The 17,409-nt window shown below is 43.7% G+C and overlaps 1 protein-coding gene across 1 annotated transcript in view; it reads left to right on the top strand.

The window, feature by feature from the left end:
- syne1a (spectrin repeat containing, nuclear envelope 1a) overlaps nt 1-17,409 on the top strand; it is a 124,217-nt gene that overhangs the window by 98,390 nt on the left and 8,418 nt on the right. Inside the window, exons 100-134 of the mRNA XM_085383127.1 lie at nt 80-180; nt 327-477; nt 673-801; nt 938-1,111; nt 1,279-1,494; nt 1,603-1,704; nt 1,827-1,946; nt 2,032-2,232; nt 2,334-2,507; nt 2,634-2,765; nt 2,859-3,055; nt 3,172-3,304; nt 3,713-3,895; nt 3,984-4,133; nt 4,221-4,397; nt 4,478-4,633; nt 4,725-4,880; nt 4,969-5,139; nt 5,218-5,351; nt 5,451-5,655; nt 6,371-6,553; nt 6,657-6,803; nt 6,906-7,060; nt 7,989-8,136; nt 8,258-8,352; nt 8,454-8,688; nt 8,943-9,137; nt 10,329-10,454; nt 11,639-11,794; nt 12,025-12,183; nt 12,397-12,563; nt 15,265-15,427; nt 16,028-16,215; nt 16,410-16,560; nt 17,099-17,281. Coding sequence (XP_085239253.1) covers nt 80-180; nt 327-477; nt 673-801; nt 938-1,111; nt 1,279-1,494; nt 1,603-1,704; nt 1,827-1,946; nt 2,032-2,232; nt 2,334-2,507; nt 2,634-2,765; nt 2,859-3,055; nt 3,172-3,304; nt 3,713-3,895; nt 3,984-4,133; nt 4,221-4,397; nt 4,478-4,633; nt 4,725-4,880; nt 4,969-5,139; nt 5,218-5,351; nt 5,451-5,655; nt 6,371-6,553; nt 6,657-6,803; nt 6,906-7,060; nt 7,989-8,136; nt 8,258-8,352; nt 8,454-8,688; nt 8,943-9,137; nt 10,329-10,454; nt 11,639-11,794; nt 12,025-12,183; nt 12,397-12,563; nt 15,265-15,427; nt 16,028-16,215; nt 16,410-16,560; nt 17,099-17,281 — 5,613 coding nt within the window. The remainder of the gene's footprint in view (nt 1-79; nt 181-326; nt 478-672; nt 802-937; nt 1,112-1,278; nt 1,495-1,602; nt 1,705-1,826; nt 1,947-2,031; nt 2,233-2,333; nt 2,508-2,633; nt 2,766-2,858; nt 3,056-3,171; nt 3,305-3,712; nt 3,896-3,983; nt 4,134-4,220; nt 4,398-4,477; nt 4,634-4,724; nt 4,881-4,968; nt 5,140-5,217; nt 5,352-5,450; nt 5,656-6,370; nt 6,554-6,656; nt 6,804-6,905; nt 7,061-7,988; nt 8,137-8,257; nt 8,353-8,453; nt 8,689-8,942; nt 9,138-10,328; nt 10,455-11,638; nt 11,795-12,024; nt 12,184-12,396; nt 12,564-15,264; nt 15,428-16,027; nt 16,216-16,409; nt 16,561-17,098; nt 17,282-17,409) is intronic.

Here is a 17,409-nt window from a genome sequence, read left to right as displayed (position 1 = left end):
TTTTATTAGAATCCACTGCAAAAAGAAAGTGCATATTTCATATAGATAAAATCGAACACAAGTGTAATATATTTTGTAGGAGCTTCAGGAGCACGTCGCTGAACAGAGGAAGCTGCTCAAGTCTGTAGCCAGCGTTGGAGAGGAGTTACTCGGCCAACAAACCACACCCAATGGGGACAGGTATTTTATCAAAGATCTTGAAAAATAATTTCCGTCCTTAAAACATTTAAAAATTGTGAGTATTTTGTTTTTTCCAGTCGGGATTTTGACCACGACACAGCTTTTGCGTTGCCTTGCTCTCTAATGACGTCCTCTCCTTCCTGCAGTGAGGTGTCTGTGTCTGGTGGAGTGCTGCTGGAGAATGAGACCTTGTCTCCTCTGGAGCAGTTGAGACAGAGATGGGAAAACCTAAATAATGATCAGAACACAAAGCTGCAGCTCTCCTTGAACTCCCTGGAGCAAGACCAGCTTAGCCCGGTATACATGCCAGAAACTGTGCATTTTTATTTTATGCATTAAATGGTTTTAAAAATCTTTAAATAAATGTGCTTACTAGAAGCTAGAAGTTTGTGTTCATACTGTTTCTTCCACTGATGAAATTTCACACTTGTATTGTTATGCATGCTGCCAGTGTGACCTTGAGCTTTCTCATATTTCGTTCTTTGTGTGCAGGTCCTCCACCGGTCCCGTCTGTCCAGTCCCAGCGTGGTGTTCAGAGGTGAGGCTACCAGCCAGGACTCTTGCTCTCCTAGAGCTTCGTTTGAGGCCTGCAGCCAGACTTTAGAAAGAATCACAGAGGAGGTGAAGCAAACATTTTCTCATGTTAATCTCTCTTTTGTGTTTCTCAAAATAAAAAATGTTTTTAACCAGTAATACAAAACTATTTTTAGTCATGCCTTTCAAAATATCAAGTGCATAATCTTTTTGCCCCTCACAGGCAGCGGGCAGTGAGAGTAAGCTTGCAGCATCTTTAGGGGGGGCAACAATCCAGCAGGACCTGTATGCTGCAGTATCAGCTGCCTCGTCCTGGTTAGATGCTGCTGAGAATCAGCTGCTCGCTGGTCCTGTGCTGCTCTCTGAGGACACAGAGACACAGCTCACACATTTGGAGGTAGGAGAAGACAAACAGCAATAAAGATGTTAAATAGTCTGACATATAAATCGCAGCAGGAGGAAAAGTACTAGCTGTTCTCGAGCATTAACAAAAAGCTTTTGTCTTACTTGAGTTCAAGGTTTTAATATAAAATAATACTAACTGAGTTTGGCTCCCCTGTATAGGGTTTGAATAAACAGCTGAAGGAGATGACCAGAGAAGTGAAAAATTGCAGAGATCTGCTGGGTGGTGGATTGGACAGGCTGTGTGGAGGTGAAGAGCGAGCTCTGATGGAAGACACGCTAGAGGGCCTGCAGGAGAGGATGGGCCTGCTGGACTCTGCATTGGAACAGCACTGTGACGCCATGAGGGACAGGCTGCAGGAACATTCAGCTTTCCAGGTGTTAAAGCTGAATAGTTTTACTGGAAACTTGGGTTGTGAAGCATCTTGTTGATGTTACAACATCATTGTTCTTATTCCCCGACTTTGTTTGTGTTATTTTTGCCAGAATGAACTGCGGTTGCTGTTCACAGCCCTGACTGAAAGCAAACACCAGTTGCTACATAAGATGGCCGGAACTGCAGACAGACCTGCATCCAAACAGATAGAGGTATGTATGCGCACCAGCAGCAAATACACAAGAATTAGATGCATATTTAAGATGCAGATTTAATATGCTAAAGGGAGTTTTTACAAACAGATTTTATAGTAAATATGTTGCATTTTCTACAGACATTATCAGAAGTGGAAGACAGCCTGAAGGAATTTGAGCAGAAAGTTACTGAGCTGAAGACGAAAGCAGAGGGACTCCAATCAGACTCATCATCCAATCAGGAGCTACTCAAACTACAAGTAATACTTTCATTCTGTTACACTGTGATCATAATGCTCCAGCACTGTAACAGGGACTGTGTCACATATTAATTTGTCTTTTTAGGATGCATACGAGGAGTTGGTGCTCATGGTGGGCTCCAGACGGAGTAGTTTGAACCATGGTTTGTCTCTGAAGGCTCAGTATGAAGCTGCACTGCACGACCTTAATGACCTGGTGGACACCGCTCAGGACAAGATGGCTGCTGACCAAAAGATGACAGTGGCTTCAGTCATAGAGGTTCAGATGTTACTAGACAAACACAAAGTAAGGAGGGGGCTTTGATTTTGTAACTTTTTAATTGGTTTTAGTTATCTTTTCTACTGTACAATCGGATTTAAAATGTTGTTTTTTTCTTTTTAATACAGGAGTTTTTCCAGGGTCTGGAATGCCATATGATACTCACCCAGACATTTTTCAGTAAAGTGTCTGGTTTGGTGTCTCAGAGGGAAAGTCAAACCCTGGAAGAGACCATGGCTTTAGCCCACAGTGTGCTCAAACAGGCCCATAGAAGAGGAGTGGAGCTGGAGGGGATTCTGGAGGTAGGAATAATAATGAGCTATTGGTTAAAAGTAACTGCAGTCTTATTCAGTTTAATCCCAAAGAGCAGTGGTTTGTGGTTTAGAAAATGAAAATAAATAGCATACACTTTCCTTTCGCTCTCACAGTCATGGAGCAGACTCGTGGAGGACTATCAGGCTCTGTGCAGACAGCTGGAGGCGGTGGAGTGTAGCATCCCCACTGTGGGTCTGGTAGAGGAAACGGAAGAGAGGCTAACCGAAAGGATCAGCCTCTACCAGGTGAATGTCTTTGCACACTTTACAGAAAGCTGTAGTCAGATATGCTTTTTTAAATAAACTGATTATTTATCTGTTCCATCCTCTTTCTTAAAGCGACTTAAAGCCAGCCTGACTGAGCACCAGCCCCAACTCTATCAGGTACTAGAGGAGGGCAAGAAGCTTTTTCTGTCTGTTGGTTGCTCAGACTTGGAGAACCAGCTGACACAGCTGGGAGAGCACTGGCTCTCCTCCACCACTAAGGTCAACAAGGAGCTGCACCGCCTTGATTCGACACTCAAACACTGGACCAGGTAAGGGTCTGTGGTTACAGTCCTCGCTCTTGGTCTCTCAGCAACCCTGTTTGTGACACTTAGAGCCTGAATGATGTTGAAAGTATCCTCTAAGTCTGTGTGTTTGTAAATCTCAGGTACCAGAGTGAGTCAGCAGAGCTGAGCCACTGGCTGCAGTCGGCCCTGGACAGACTGGAGTTCTGGACGACCCAGTCGGTGACCGTTCCTCAGGAGCTGGAGACTGTCAGAGACCACCTCTGTGCCTTCCTGGTTAGTTGTGGTTTTATTAGGGCTGTCAACATTAACTCAGGTCCTCCATCCTGACAGCAGTCAAACTGTTTAATACCAACACCCTGTTTAAAAATACATGCATATACATTATTACTCCCACTGTAATTTATGTACATATAAAAAAAATCTGTGCGTTTTACTGTAAATAGTGACCATTTTTACATACTATAGTGTTTGGGGGGGGGGGTTTTGTACACTATTTGTCTTATTTTTATTTTTCTGATGTATCTCTATTTTACTTTTTCTTCCCATCCCTTGTGCTGCTGTAAAAAGAATAATTAATAATGCTTATGTCTACATCAGCAGCAAAAATGTGTCACACACCTATTAATGACGTAAAGTTAACAAATGTGTGAAATCCAACTCCTGTTTTTCTCTTTCTTGTAGGAGTTTTCCAAAGAGGTGGACGCTAAGTCGTCTTTGCGCTCGTCAGTGCTGAGCACAGGTAACCAGCTTCTGAGACTAAAAAGGGTGGACACGGCTGGCCTGAGGACAGCGCTGGGCCAAGTCGACACTCAGTGGGCTGAGCTGCTGACTCGTATCCCTGTAGTACAAGAGAAGCTCCACCAGGTTTGAGAAAAGCAGCTGTTACAAAGTCAATATTTATCATAACTTTTTGGACATCTCTAACTTCTTTTCTTCTTTCTCTTTTCCTCAGCTGCAGATGGAGAAGTTAGCATCACGGCATGCCATCACAGAGCTGATGAGCTGGATCTCGCTCATGGAGAACATCATAGAGGAAGATCAGGACAAGATCATGGCAGCTGTGGGCTCAGCGGTGGTACAGGACTACTTGCAGAAGTATAAGGTACAGAGGTTTTCATGCCACCGGTCCTTGGATTGATATTTTTGCTCCCCATCATCTGTCTCATGATGCATCTTCTTAATTTCACAGGGCTTTCGTATAGATCTGACGTGTAAGCAGCTGACTGTGGACTTTGTAAACCAGTCAGTGCTGCAGATCAGCAGTCAGGATGTGGAGGGAAAGCGCAGTGACAAAACGGACTTTGCTGAGAAGCTAGGAGCTATGAACAGAAGATGGCAGATACTGCAGGGGCTCATTGCGGAAAAGGTAGCCCTCAACGTGTACTTAAAAGCTGCTCTTCACCATTTTCGAGTCACTTAACCATTCCACAATGTTCTGTATTTTAGATTCAGCTTTTAGAAGGACTTGTGGAAGGTTGGTTGGAGCATGAAAATGGAGTTCAAGCACTGAAAACCTGGCTCACAGTACAGGAGGAGAAATTGAAGAAGAGACAGAGGATAGAGGATGTAGCATCGGTGCAGAGTGCACTCAAAGACTGTCAGGTAGGACCACACTCACGCAAAAATCTGTTTGTTTGGTTTTGTTTTTGTTCTTTAAATAATGAGCTTAAAATAAATAAAGTTGTTTTCACAGGAGTTGGAAGAATTAGTGAAGGAAAAAGAGAAGGATCTAGAGAAAGCGGAGGAACGAGGAAATGCTCTCATCCAGGATAAGAAAGGAGCAGCTTGCTGTGTTGTAAAGGAAACTCTTAAAGGACTAAACCAGTCCTGGGCTCATTTGGACCACATGGTGAGCTTCTCACATCTCTGATGTCACTTTTAGATGGTTTCTGAATTTTCCCACACTTACGTATTTCGTCTCCCACTTTTCCTATCAGATAAGTCAGATGAAAGTGAGCCTGCGGTCGGTGCTGGAGCAGTGGACGTTGTACCGGCGAGCTTCAGAGGAGATAAATGGCTACCTGATGGAGGGGCGTTATTCTGTGTCCAGGCTACGTCTCCTTAATGGGTCTCTGGAGGCCGTGCAGCAGCAGGTGGAGAGTCTAGAGGTGAGAAGTGCAGAAAATAAACCGCACGCTGTTATTTGTGGCTAGTTTTTATTCATTGTGGGTACCTGTGCCATTTAGAGCCTTCAGGAGGAGATGGATAAACAGGAAAGTAGTTTGAGGAAGTTTGGCTCCATAACTCACCAGCTGCTAACGGAGTGCCACCCGTCGGTGGCGGAAACGCTCAACAAAGCTCTCCGGGACGTCAACATCAGGTAACAAACAACTCATCTCTGAGTGACTTCAGTCTTAAATATCAACTATACCCTCAGTTGATTTCAGAATATAACACTTTTTAAAATTTTCTCCCTCAGGTGGAATCTTCTGCTAGAGCAGATCTCAGAGCAGCTAAGGACCAGTAAGTCCTTGCTCGGACTGTGGCAGCGCTACAGGTCACTGTACAGCCAGTGCGTGACTGCAGTCCACAAACAGGAAGAACGTGCTGATCGACTTCTGAGGAGCGCCACTGACAGGGAGATAACTGAAGACGAAAGCAGTGCCTGGATTAAGGACTGCAATGTAAGCAGAGATGAGACACTGGAGCACGACATGTTAAACATTCTCTTCTGTAGTTATCGTCCAATGCCTGAGCTTAGCATTAGGTTAATACTGCATCCACATATTCTGTGGCTTAGAATATATCAGAGGATTCCTCCTGCTATCCCTCAATCTCCTTTCTGAGGAATTTGGGAATAAGCTCCTAAACTGCTTGTCAGCTCACTGTGACGGCTCACAAAGCTTCTATCCGCACTGCAGAATACCACCCTGTCCTTTTGTCCGCTTGAATGTAGATTCATGACACAACTAACAAAAGCCTTTTCAAAGGAGACTGGAAAGGGAAAGACAGGCCCCTGATTTACACTACAGGGGTCTCCCCCGGTGTCATGCTGGGTTTGTAGGACCGTACTGGGGCATGTCTAGAGACACACAGTCTTAATACTGTAAGCCGACTGTTTTTATTTTTTACTGCGGATCACTGATGCAAACCACTGCCAGACAAAGTTAAGAATTCAGAGCTGCTTACACTCTGTTTAAGAGTTTCTTCACTTTTATTGCTCACTCAAACTTGTTGTAGTCAGTGGCAAATGATACTTTAGTTTCCAAAAATTCCAATCCTTACAAATACCACAAATAAAAACCCAACACATTACCAGTTTTGGTTATAAATTCTTGCATTCAGTGATTCCTAGCTTCTTTCTCTCTCTTCCTGAAAATTATTCCTGAATTATTGCAGGATTGCCTTTGTGACCAAGACGCAGTGCAGCAGTCCCTCCAGCAGCTGCAAGCACTGGGAGAACAACTGAGGAGCCAAGTCGACTCCTCCTCTGCGGCATCCCTTCAGTCCGACCATTTGTCGCTCACTCATCGCCTAGCAGCACTAGAGCACGCCCTGCACAGGCAACAGGATGTATTGCAGGTAGGGTTGTGGGAACTAGAAGAAAAAAGACACCTTAAAGAAAGGTATGCGATTGGTAATCCATTGAGTTTGTATTTACACGGTATCACCTGTCTGTCTCTAGTGTGGATCTGTGACGTGTGGGGTTTTCAGAGAGCAGCTAGACAAGCTGATCTGCATGGCTGAGGAGGCTGAGGAAGTGTTGAAGGATTCGGACCCAGTGGGTTCACCCGACCTTAATGTGGTCCAGACGCGTATAGAAAAACTCAAGGTATTAAGAATGGTCCACATTAGAAGATTTGTTTTTAATGTGTTATTTAACATTATATTTTTATGTGTCACGTGTCCTCTAACTTACATAATACTTTTCCAGGGTCACCTGTTGAAGCTGAGCAGTCTATCTCCAGACTTGGAACGTGTTAATGAGATGGTGTACAGAATACCAGTCAGTGACAGAGACATTAAACGGCTTCAAAGTCTCAACAGAGCCTGGGCCACTCACTCTGCTCACCTCACCGAGAGGTTCAGGTACCAAAAATCCCCCTTTGGTTGCCTCAGGAAGGGACTCCAATTTAAACCTCTGCCAAATCAAACTACCTGCTGTGGGGGATCCTTTTTTATACAGTACAACTTCAGTGGGAAACCCCTAACATGGCTGAGCTCATCAGTGTCTTACTGAAAGCATTTTGGCATTTGTCTTTTTAGGTTCATGCTTCTTTGATATGAACTCTGATACATACAAAATATTTGCCACTGGGCATAAAATACAAGGGGTCAGAACTTCATTCTTACAGCATGGCAGACGGATACAAGTGTGCTAGAGTGTTTTTTCTCATGTTATTGCATTCTGGGCATTCTGAGACATGTGACACGTGCATGCTGTTTAAAGTGATCTGTAAATGTAGAACCAACCTGATGAGTTTGCTCTCAAAAGTGACCAGAGCGAGCATTTAGACATGACGCCAACCAGTTCAAACAAAGTCATATTATCGAAAGGAGTGCATGTTTGAAGGGGACGTAACAAACATGGGCGAAGTCTTTTTATTCAGACTGTTGAACTTGAGATGTTTATACTGTCTGACTTCACAGTTAGTCATTTATTAAGTGTTTATTTAAGTCTTTAACTAGTCACTTAGTCATTATTAAATAAGTGGCTGACCTGGAAAACATCTGAAATCCATAATAATGTTGATTCATGGAACAAAAGGTCCCAAAAGTCATACACTTTTAATAAAGAAGCTGATAAAAAGGAAACGATGCTACACTGACACTGATAGAGATGTGTCCTTCACTTATGCTAGATTACAACCTGCCATATCATAAAAAATCAATAGAAAACTGTAAATGTTTGATGAATTTAATAGTAGAAACATGCAGAGTTGTGACTACACAGTGCTATAGTGATCTTCTTTGTGGTGATGTAAATGTCTCTAATGAGGGCTCTATTCGTCTCCAGTAAACTGCAGTCGGTGTTGCTCCAGCAGCAGAGTTTCCTTGAGAAGTGTGAGGCCTGGATGGATTTCCTGACTCAGACTGAGAAGAAGCTAGGTGCTGAGATCTCAGGCAACTACCAGAGTCTGCTGGAGCAACAGAGAGACCATGAGGTCAGTGGTTGTCTGTATATATCAGCTTATTTGTGTTACATTAAAGGATTGCTGCTATGCTGTTTAGTGTTTTCTTTGATTGCGTGCAGTGTTTTATTGATTCATATGTGTGCATGTGCAGTTGTTCCAGGCAGAAATGTTCAGCAGACAGCAGATTCTTTACTCTATCATAAGTGACGGGCATCGTTTGTTGGACCAAGGACAAGTTGATAAGAGGTAAAAGCACGCAGACAATTGCTAAATCTCTTTAGGAGTTTCAGGGAAATTAAGGCCAGAGGGACGCTAACACGCTTTTCTTTCTCTTGCCATGCTAACAGTTACGACTTCAGTGTAAAATTGGCTTTGCTGAGCAATCAGTGGCAAGGTGTGGTGAGGCGGGCACAACAGCGGCGAGGCATCATCGATAGTCTGGTTCGGCAGTGGCAGAACTACCGGGAGATGGCAGAGAAGCTGCTCCGATGGCTACAGGAAGTGACCCGTGATCCAGATGTGCATCAGCCAGGAGAACCAGTGGCTCTGCAGCAGGCCAGAAACCTGCTAGATCAGATACAGGTAAGCTTCAGCAAGACATTTACAGCCTCATTACTTAAATCTTCTCTTTTGCTTTTTATACTAACTTTGTACTGATATTTTAAAATTTTCTTTTGAAATCTGTAAAAAAAAAAAAAAAGACTGTAAAAACAAACTTTATAGCCTGAGCCTTTCACTCTTCAAACTGCAAAACTTAATTGAGCACTAAATTAACCTAAAAACATCAAAATCCTGATCTGATAACAAAACTCTCTGCCTCATGTCTGCTCCTTCAGCTGAGGGAGCGAGTGCTTCAGCGGCAGCAAGGAGGCTACATCCTCACCGTAGAGGCCGGCAGGAGTCTGCTGCTGTCAGCGGACGCCAAGGCGGAGTCCACACTGCAGACTGAGCTGATGGAGATTCAGGAGAGGTGGAGGCATGCCCACCATCGCCTGGACCAGCAGAGGAGGCAGCTGCAGGGCTTACTGAAGGTCAGACGCCAGCTTCGAGAATAACTAATCTTCATAAAGTATACTTTTCTTTTCCTGCTCTCGTGATTGCTAGCACCATCTGGTTCATGTTTTCCTGAGTGTTATTGTTACAGTGATTTTACAGCAGTTAGTTTTTTACAACGTCAAGTCTTTCTTGTACGTAGGCTAAGCCATGTTTCCCACATACTGCAGTGTAGAAAGGTGCTGTGAAGGGTGCTGAAGGGCATTGGCCCGTCTGAGCCTTTATTGAGCATGCCCAGTTGTACATATAGGACAGTGGAGCCAGGTTGTCACATTAATTATGCAGCGTTGCACCTTAAGGCCTGAAAAGAAGCGAAGTGCAGAGATGGAGCACTCTTCTGTCCTTATATAAATAGCTGAGCCTCTCTGCTCACACACTCAGGCTCAAGCACCACAAAATGGCACCAAGATTTAAAAAAAAAAAGTGCCAGCCCAGGGCAAACACAGACACACACATACAGGCACGCACACAGACTGCAGACACTGCAGTGAGCTGTAATGATTTGAACCCAGCGAGGTGGATTTTAGAAGCTGTGATAGTGCCCTGTTTAAAACGGGACTAAGTGACGCAGTTTAAAGACACATCCGGGGTTTTGGCTCTTTCATTGAAGGTCTTCGTCATACACTCTTTCCCCTGTGATCTGTGTTGTCTTCCCTGGTTTGCTCTTAATCAGCTGCTGTAGCATTTCTAGTCTTGTTTTGGCTCTTCTCTTACTGTGACTCTTGCTTCAGGTATGCTGCCTTTCTCCACTGCTTACCAAATACTGTAATGTTTTATCCTAAACTGGACTGCTGTTTAGTCTCTAAAAATAGCTGTAATCCACGTCCTCTGGAGCAGAACCTCCCTGTTTTTTGTTAGAGAGCTGTTTATGCTGTATCACTCTTTCTCAAGCTGCTACTTGAGAGCTTCAGAGCTAAGTTGGCCATTTGTAAGTGATAGGGTCTGACTTCAGCCTTGTGATGTGTGTCCTTGTTAGTCTGTAATTGTGTATTCTGCATTTTACTGCTTGCGATGCCATTGCTATGGCTGCAAGAAGAACACACAGCAACTTCCCTGCAAATGGGAAGGTCTGCAGTTGGTGTGTGTGTGTTATGTGTGTGTCGGGGGGGGGGGGGGGGGGGGGGGGTGTGTTTTCTGCTCTAATTCTTACTGTGCGTGTGCTTGCATAGAACTGGGAGCGATGTGAGAAGGGCATAGATGTGTCTTTGGAGAAGCTGAGGGCCTTCAAGAGAAAGCTGTCTGTGCCTCTGCCTGACCACCATGAGGAGCTGCACTCAGAGCAAATCAGATGCAAGGTGAGGAGAATATGATACTTTCTCTCTTTCTCGCACACACATACACACTCTTTTAAATATTCTTCATTTTTCTGTTTTAGCTTAATGCTTTACTGAAAGTGTTGATATGTAGATTCTCTCCACTCTCCATCCTACTGGCTGTTTCTCATCAGTCACATCCCCCCTCTCTCTCTCTGTCTAAACATTCACACATCAACAAACTCGGGCATGTCCTCTCGTTACCTCTTTAATCTATCTGCGGGGATAAACGGACAAACAGACGGAGCAGGAACAAAAAAAAGAAAAAAGAAACAGAAAAAAACGCCCTTTTCTATCAGTCTGCTGTCTGATTGCGTGACCTTGTGTGCGGTAGTCAGGGTAGCTTTATTTTCCTTTGACATGTCATTTACGAAACTTTTTTTTGTTTTGTTTTGTTGTTTTTTTTAAGTGACCCTTTATCAATTTAAATACTTTTTTAATTTGACCCAGGCCCTATCTTTCTTTTTTTTTCTTTTTTCTTTTACTTCATCTCCACCCAATAGTGTATGCAGTCATGTTTCATGCATCACACGTCCTCGGCTGCTCCTCGGGGGAGGAGGTGGAGGAGGAGGAGGACCGTGTGAGTAGCTGCACATAGAATCAGCTGAGGAGAAAGGGGGTGGGGAAAGAGAACGGGAGAGAGAGAGAGAGAGGGTGCGTGCGCATGAGACAGAGAGAGAGCATCCCTGTGTGTGTGTGTGTGTGTGTGCGTGCTTCCTTTTTGTGTGTGTGTGAGTTGCGTAATGGAGACATGCTCTGGGTCTGCAAATGATTACAGTACAGCAAAACCGTCACAATGACGGAGGAGGAGATGCAAGGTTGGATGCCTCTGTTACCTTATCTGCTATTAGCCTTGAATGTAGCTGTTTTTTGCATTGAATATAATGCGCTGCTGTTATTTTAGGGATTTACAGTAAACCAATGTCGAATCATAGCATTTGGCACCGCGCCTTCCTCTAACATTCATTGTCACTTTGCTGTTTTGCATTTTCTTAGTGTTTCGGGGGATGCAGGTGCTGCAGCTCAGCTTCAGCATGCATGCTCTGTGGTGTTTCCTGCTTTAATCAACCCTCTCGACATGCTCTCTCCTGTCTTTGCATTTGAACGTGGGGACTGCTTGCCTTGCTTCTTTTTTCCTACTTAATTTCTCGTTGTCATGGATGCAGGAGCTGGAGAGCAGCGTGGAGGGCTGGACCGATGACCTTACTTCCTTATTCCTGCTGAGAGACTCTTTGGAGGGCGTGGTGAGTGCTGATGACATCACAGTTCTACAAGAACGCCTCCAGCTGCTACAGCGCCAGTGGGAGGAGGTCTGCCACCAGGTACATCCACGCAAACACACACATTGTTGTGTCTGCCATTTTTTTGTCTTTTTTTTTAAGGACTTTGCTCTAGTCTGGTTTCTGTTTTTAAAATCCTATTAATTTCTATTTAATTCATCTTCCACCAGTTATATTCTTTCTCTTGATATGCTCACTTTTGATACTGCTTTTGTCACATATTCTCACTCTCACCCCTTCTCTTGTCCCTGTCTCCACCCGTGTCCCCTCAGCTTTCCCTGCGCAGGCAGCAGGTGAGCGAGAAGTTGAATGAGTGGGCTGTGTTCAATGAGAAGAATAAGGAACTGTGTGAGTGGCTCACACAGATGGAGAGCAAAGTCTCTCAGAATGGGGACATCAGTATCGATGAGATGATTGAAAAGCTGCGCAAGGTAATTTCAAAACAGTCTAATGCACTTGTAAAGAAACTACTAAAGAGTATGCTTTGATACAGAAGTATCGAGTACAGACAAATGAAAGAGTTGAGTCTGGCTTGTTTTGAAGTCTGAAAATGGCCAGTCTTGACTTACTAAAATACAGCTAAACTACAGCACTGAACCGCTGTAGTCCTCACTGTGTTAACCTCATGTATGTTTGCACACCAGGACTACCAGGAGGAGATCAGTGTCGCTCAGGAGAACAAGCAGCAGCTGCAGGTTATGGGTGAGCGTCTGGCCAGGGCCAGCCAAGACAGCAAGGCGACGGAAATCCAGCACAAACTCAACAAAGTCAGCGAGCGCTGGCAACACCTGCTGGATCTCATTGCAGCCAGGTGGGTGTACGAGACTTGAAAGGAAGGGTCCATGTCCAAATCACAAAGTTAAATAGTAAAGGTTTCCCAAGCTGTCTTAAAGTTTGAACAGTTTTCAGTGTCAGGACAATACCAGGACATTATGTTGAATTAAATGTTTTTTAATGCTGATAAGAAGCAGGCCGGATTTACTAAATGGGGCAAACTAGCATGTGAGTACAGTCCCTAAATAGCACCCATAGGTGTGGTTAGTTTTATTGGTGATTTATAGAAGTTGTGCTGTTGTCATTTCAATATCAATTGCAAAAAAAGACATGCTTTTTTTTTTAAATATCAGTGCAATTAGTAAATTGCAAAAGTGTTACAAATGTTAGTAAATCAGTTTGCATGATTTATATGTTCTCCTTCCTATATTTTGCCCCTAAAGAAAGGAAGTCCTAAAAATACATGCAACAGGATCAGTTCCCATTGCTTTCACTCAAGCTTGTCATGTGTTTTTTGTGTAAATACCAAAAGTACAGTTTTTATGCCAAAACCCAGTTTAATGCTGTGGTAAATCTGGCCCCTAGTGGGAACAAGGAGGTACTAGTTGAACTGGAGCCTGTGGGGAATTAATTTTCCCACAGTGCTGCTGAGGAATTTCCTTACCAGCATCAGTGGGGCATTCATTTAGTGAAGCTGAGAGAGAGGTCACATTCCTCATCACTCCTCCACTATGTTTCAGTGCTGATATGAAAGGTACTAAAAAATGCACGCTGAAACTAGAACTGTAAGCAACGTAGGATTAGTGAATTGAAAGTGACCTGGCCCAAACTTTGCCTCTAGCTGCCCCGGTCTGCTGTCTTCCGGCAGTTCCCCTCTGGGACTGTACTGGGGGAGGGAGGAAAAGGAGAACTCTTTCTAACCTCACACAGACAGCTGCAGACTCTTTGTTTCTTATATCCTTCCTTTGCTAAAACAAAACACGAAGAGTGACCTTGTTCCTCTCACAGACTGAGCAGAATGTGTTGTAAGTTAACATTTTCATAGTCTTTGGATTTTGTCTTTTCAGTGGAAGCCATGTTTTATTACTATTGTCCTATTGTCCATCGAGTTGCGTGTACAAGCGCAAAGTTTACAGTCCTTACTGCTGTTCACACTCCCTCTGTGTGTCTGATATTCCAGCACAGTCCAGCTCTGCAGCACATGCCTCTGACTATAAGTCTCTTTTTAGAAACAGCAGCACTTGTCACTCCACTCGCACTTGAGCACACACACACATATCTGTTGGAGCTTCTCTTTTTTTAACCTTGGAGAGCAACAGTTGATAAGTCACAGTTGTGCCACCCTGCCACTACCTGCTGGCCCTCCCACTCTGTACACACAGAGTTGAGAGAAAGTCCCATGTGCTGCTCAGAGACGAAACAGAGCGTTTGGACTGACACTTCCTAAGGTTAAGATTGTCTTTAGGAATCCCGCACCCCCATGGTTTTGGATTTGGGTACGGATAATATGGAAGGATGCACGAGCGAGGAGGATTTGCTGGATTGCGACTGTGATGTCAGCAGGCAGGATGACCTTAAGAATTTATATTGCAATTTATATTTTATATTTATATTTTTTTTCCAAAATGTTGTTTTCTCTTGTAAATCATATGCATTATGTTGCATTTTTAACATACTCCTGCTACCGTTTGTAGAAGTGCATATAAATAATATTTTAATTAGGTCATTAGTGCCTAATATAGAGGTTTTTGTTGCCCCAAGTATTTTAGCTTCATGAGTGCACATCTGGTTTAATTTGTGCTAATAATATTTTTTAAGTCTTAGCTACTTGGTATTTTTCAGGAGGAGGCTAAAAACAAAAAGACAGTTGTGTGTTGGTGTTCATGTGAGAGCAGCATCATTTGTTGGCTCACATCTTATCTGGGCCGAATGGAAGCAGTGAAGCTGTGCAAACACATACAAAAAGCAAGTTAAACAAATGTTTACCTATTTGAATTATTTGCAGTCTGTCATTGATGAGGGTTACTTGTAAAGCTCTTCACTTTATTTCCCTGTGATGTAAAAAGTCAAGCTGTTTTATCCTATAGTATTTCAAGTGTGACGGTAGGTTTAGGAAGTGGAGATGTGGTGTGCAACTGATATCATGCAGCACCCCATGCAAAGCAAAATCCAGCTGCAGGTTGCATACCCCAGTGCAGCCAGTCGTGTAATGATGGACTTTATATGAGGTGGAGGAGACTTGCTAAATGCATCTATTTTTAGAACATTATGGGCCTCGGTATGTTTATGCAACAAAGAGCGGCCGCTCGTTCTTACTGCGTCCGTGTGGTGACATACAGACAGGGTTGCATTGCTTTGCAGGGCGAGGTGCTGAATGTTGCACTTGCTGAACAAAACTTGTAGTTGGATGCCACCTAATAAACAGCACTAGATTGCAGGGGTCAGTGTTTGAAAATGTCTGGAACTTACAGATCCAAAATGGTCCCCAGCTGTCATATGGGCTTCGAATCTGCTCACATGTGAAATAACACTCGATTTAGTCTATTATGCTAAGGTTGGTTAGTTCCTTCTTTAAAGCCTGCTTGTGTAATTTACCACCATATTCCTTTATATTCAGTTTTTTTAAATTATTTATATTATATGCTGTCACCCACCTGAGCAAACCGTTAGATTTCCCTTATTTACAGTTTACAGTCGTACCAGTACTGACACTGACTTCTTCTCTGACTTTGTTCCAGGGTGAAGAAGCTGAGGGAAACCCTGGTGGCGGTACAGCAGTTGGATAAAAACATGAGCAGCCTTCGGTCATGGCTCGCTCACATTGAGACCGAGCTGTCCAAGCCCATCGTCTACACCACCTGTGATGACCAGGAGATTCAGAGGAAGCTCAACCAACAGCAGGTGGGAACCAGACACACACGCGTAAATTTTACTAGGCTAATTTACTGATGTGTTCACGGGCCTTTTAGGTAATAAAAAAAACAGAATAAAGAAAACAAGTGCTCATCCTTTGTTTGAATTTACAGAACTTGGCCAGCATGTGGTAGGCATTGGTCATCCAAACCTACAGTGCAATGCTCAGATGTATAAGCACCTTTGCAAACACATAGAAGCAGATATGTATAATGTGTGTCTTTTTCTGCAAAGACTTAATTATAGCAGGACTGTATGACTCAAAGCAAGTTGGTGGAAAATGACACAGAAGCACATGAGGAAATCAAAGCATGACTCTAGCTGTTTGTTTACGTTCAGTACTCTGTAGGTGTCAATAGACTTCCTCCTGCCAAGACGCTTCTCTAAATCTGGTCTGGATTCTGGGACCCCACTAACCTCGTTCCTCTTCCAGAGACGTACTTATCTTACACATGGATTTACTGTAGTTTGCCTGGAGGGCTGATTCTTATCTGAATGAATTTATGGTGCCAGAGGAGCTTGCTTTCTCTCAGAAAACTTTATGAGATGGGTCCTGAAAATCAAGTAATTATTCTGAATGTTCTCCAGGAGCTGCAAAGGGACATAGAGAAACACAGCACAGGCGTGGCGTCGGTGCTGAACCTGTGCGAAGTCCTGCTGCACGACTGCGATGCTTGCTCGACTGAGACTGAGTGCGACTCCATCCAGCAGGCCACCAGAGGGCTGGACCGACGCTGGAGGAACATCTGCGCCATGTCCATGGAGAGGAGGCTCAAGTCAGTGCATCTTCTGCCTAATTTGCAACAAGATTCTGCACTGGTGTTGAAATTCAAACAAATCCTCAATCAGCTTCAGAATCATGACAATTTGCTATCACCTCTGATACAAGTAATACAGTGACAAATATTGATTTCAGAACATTTAGTGAGCTCGTTCAACCTCCCTCATACTGTAACTTGTTTCTCTGCAGGATTGAAGAAACTTGGAGGTTGTGGCAGAAGTTCCTGGATGATTACAGCAGGTTTGAGGATTGGCTCAAGACCTCGGAAAAAACAGCAGCCCTGCCTAATTCCTCTGGAGTTCTCTATACCGTCGCTAAAGAGGAGCTCAAGAAGTTTGAGGTTTGCATATTTAACATTTATTCACACAACAAAGAGTAAAGGTCAGCCTCGGCTGCACAAGTTGCATGTGTTTATACAGTTAAAATACAGTGATAGATGTGAGAAGATCGAGACAGAAGTAAGAAGAGTGTCACATTGCAGAAACTCGTTTGCTCTGGTCTGCTCAGCTGCTGCTGTCTGTCACTGTGCACGTGCACATTCCTGCTAGCTGACTCGCCTGAGCCTTCGCCAACTGTCCTACTTGTGGCTGAACAGAGAATTCATTGTAGTAGAATTGTAAAATTTTAGGATTTTAATTAGATTTGACATGTAAGAGCCTAATTAGACATAATTTCACATTTTTTAAGGATTTTGATTCAAAGTTTATTTTTGAATCAAGTCTTTAGCCGACTGCAGCGACTTTCACTTTTCAGAGTTGTTATTTTCGATATATCATCTGAACTTAAACCATATATAACCATTATAACCATCTGTAATCTTTGTGTATTTGTGTAGTGTAATATATATCCGTTTTCCTCTGGACTTATGTGTGTTGCAGGCTTTCCAGCGTCAGGTGCAGGAGTTCCTGACCCAGCTAGAGCTCATCAACAAGCAGTATCGTCGTCTGGCCCGGGAAAACCGCACAGACTCCTCCTGCCGTCTCAGGGAAATGGTCCACGATGGGAACAGGCGATGGGACAACCTGCAGAAGAGGGTGGCTGCAGTCATACGCAGGCTAAAGGTAGCTTTCTTTGAGGACAGTGAGATTTTTGAAATCACCCTTGCCATTGAGCTTATTTCTTTTCTTTCTCTGGGCACTGGCTTTATTGAAAACAAATATCCAAAATCTGAAATCATAAAGCATGGCTG

The sequence above is a fragment of the Rhamphochromis longiceps genome, linkage group LG15 (assembly GCF_057381845.1).
Source record: "Rhamphochromis longiceps isolate RC_006_pf linkage group LG15, R_longiceps_female_GT1.1, whole genome shotgun sequence".
In the NCBI taxonomy this organism is placed as follows: domain Eukaryota; kingdom Metazoa; phylum Chordata; class Actinopteri; order Cichliformes; family Cichlidae; genus Rhamphochromis; species Rhamphochromis longiceps.
The sequence above is the reverse complement of the archived record's forward strand: the minus strand, read 5'-3'. Positions and strand labels throughout refer to the sequence as shown.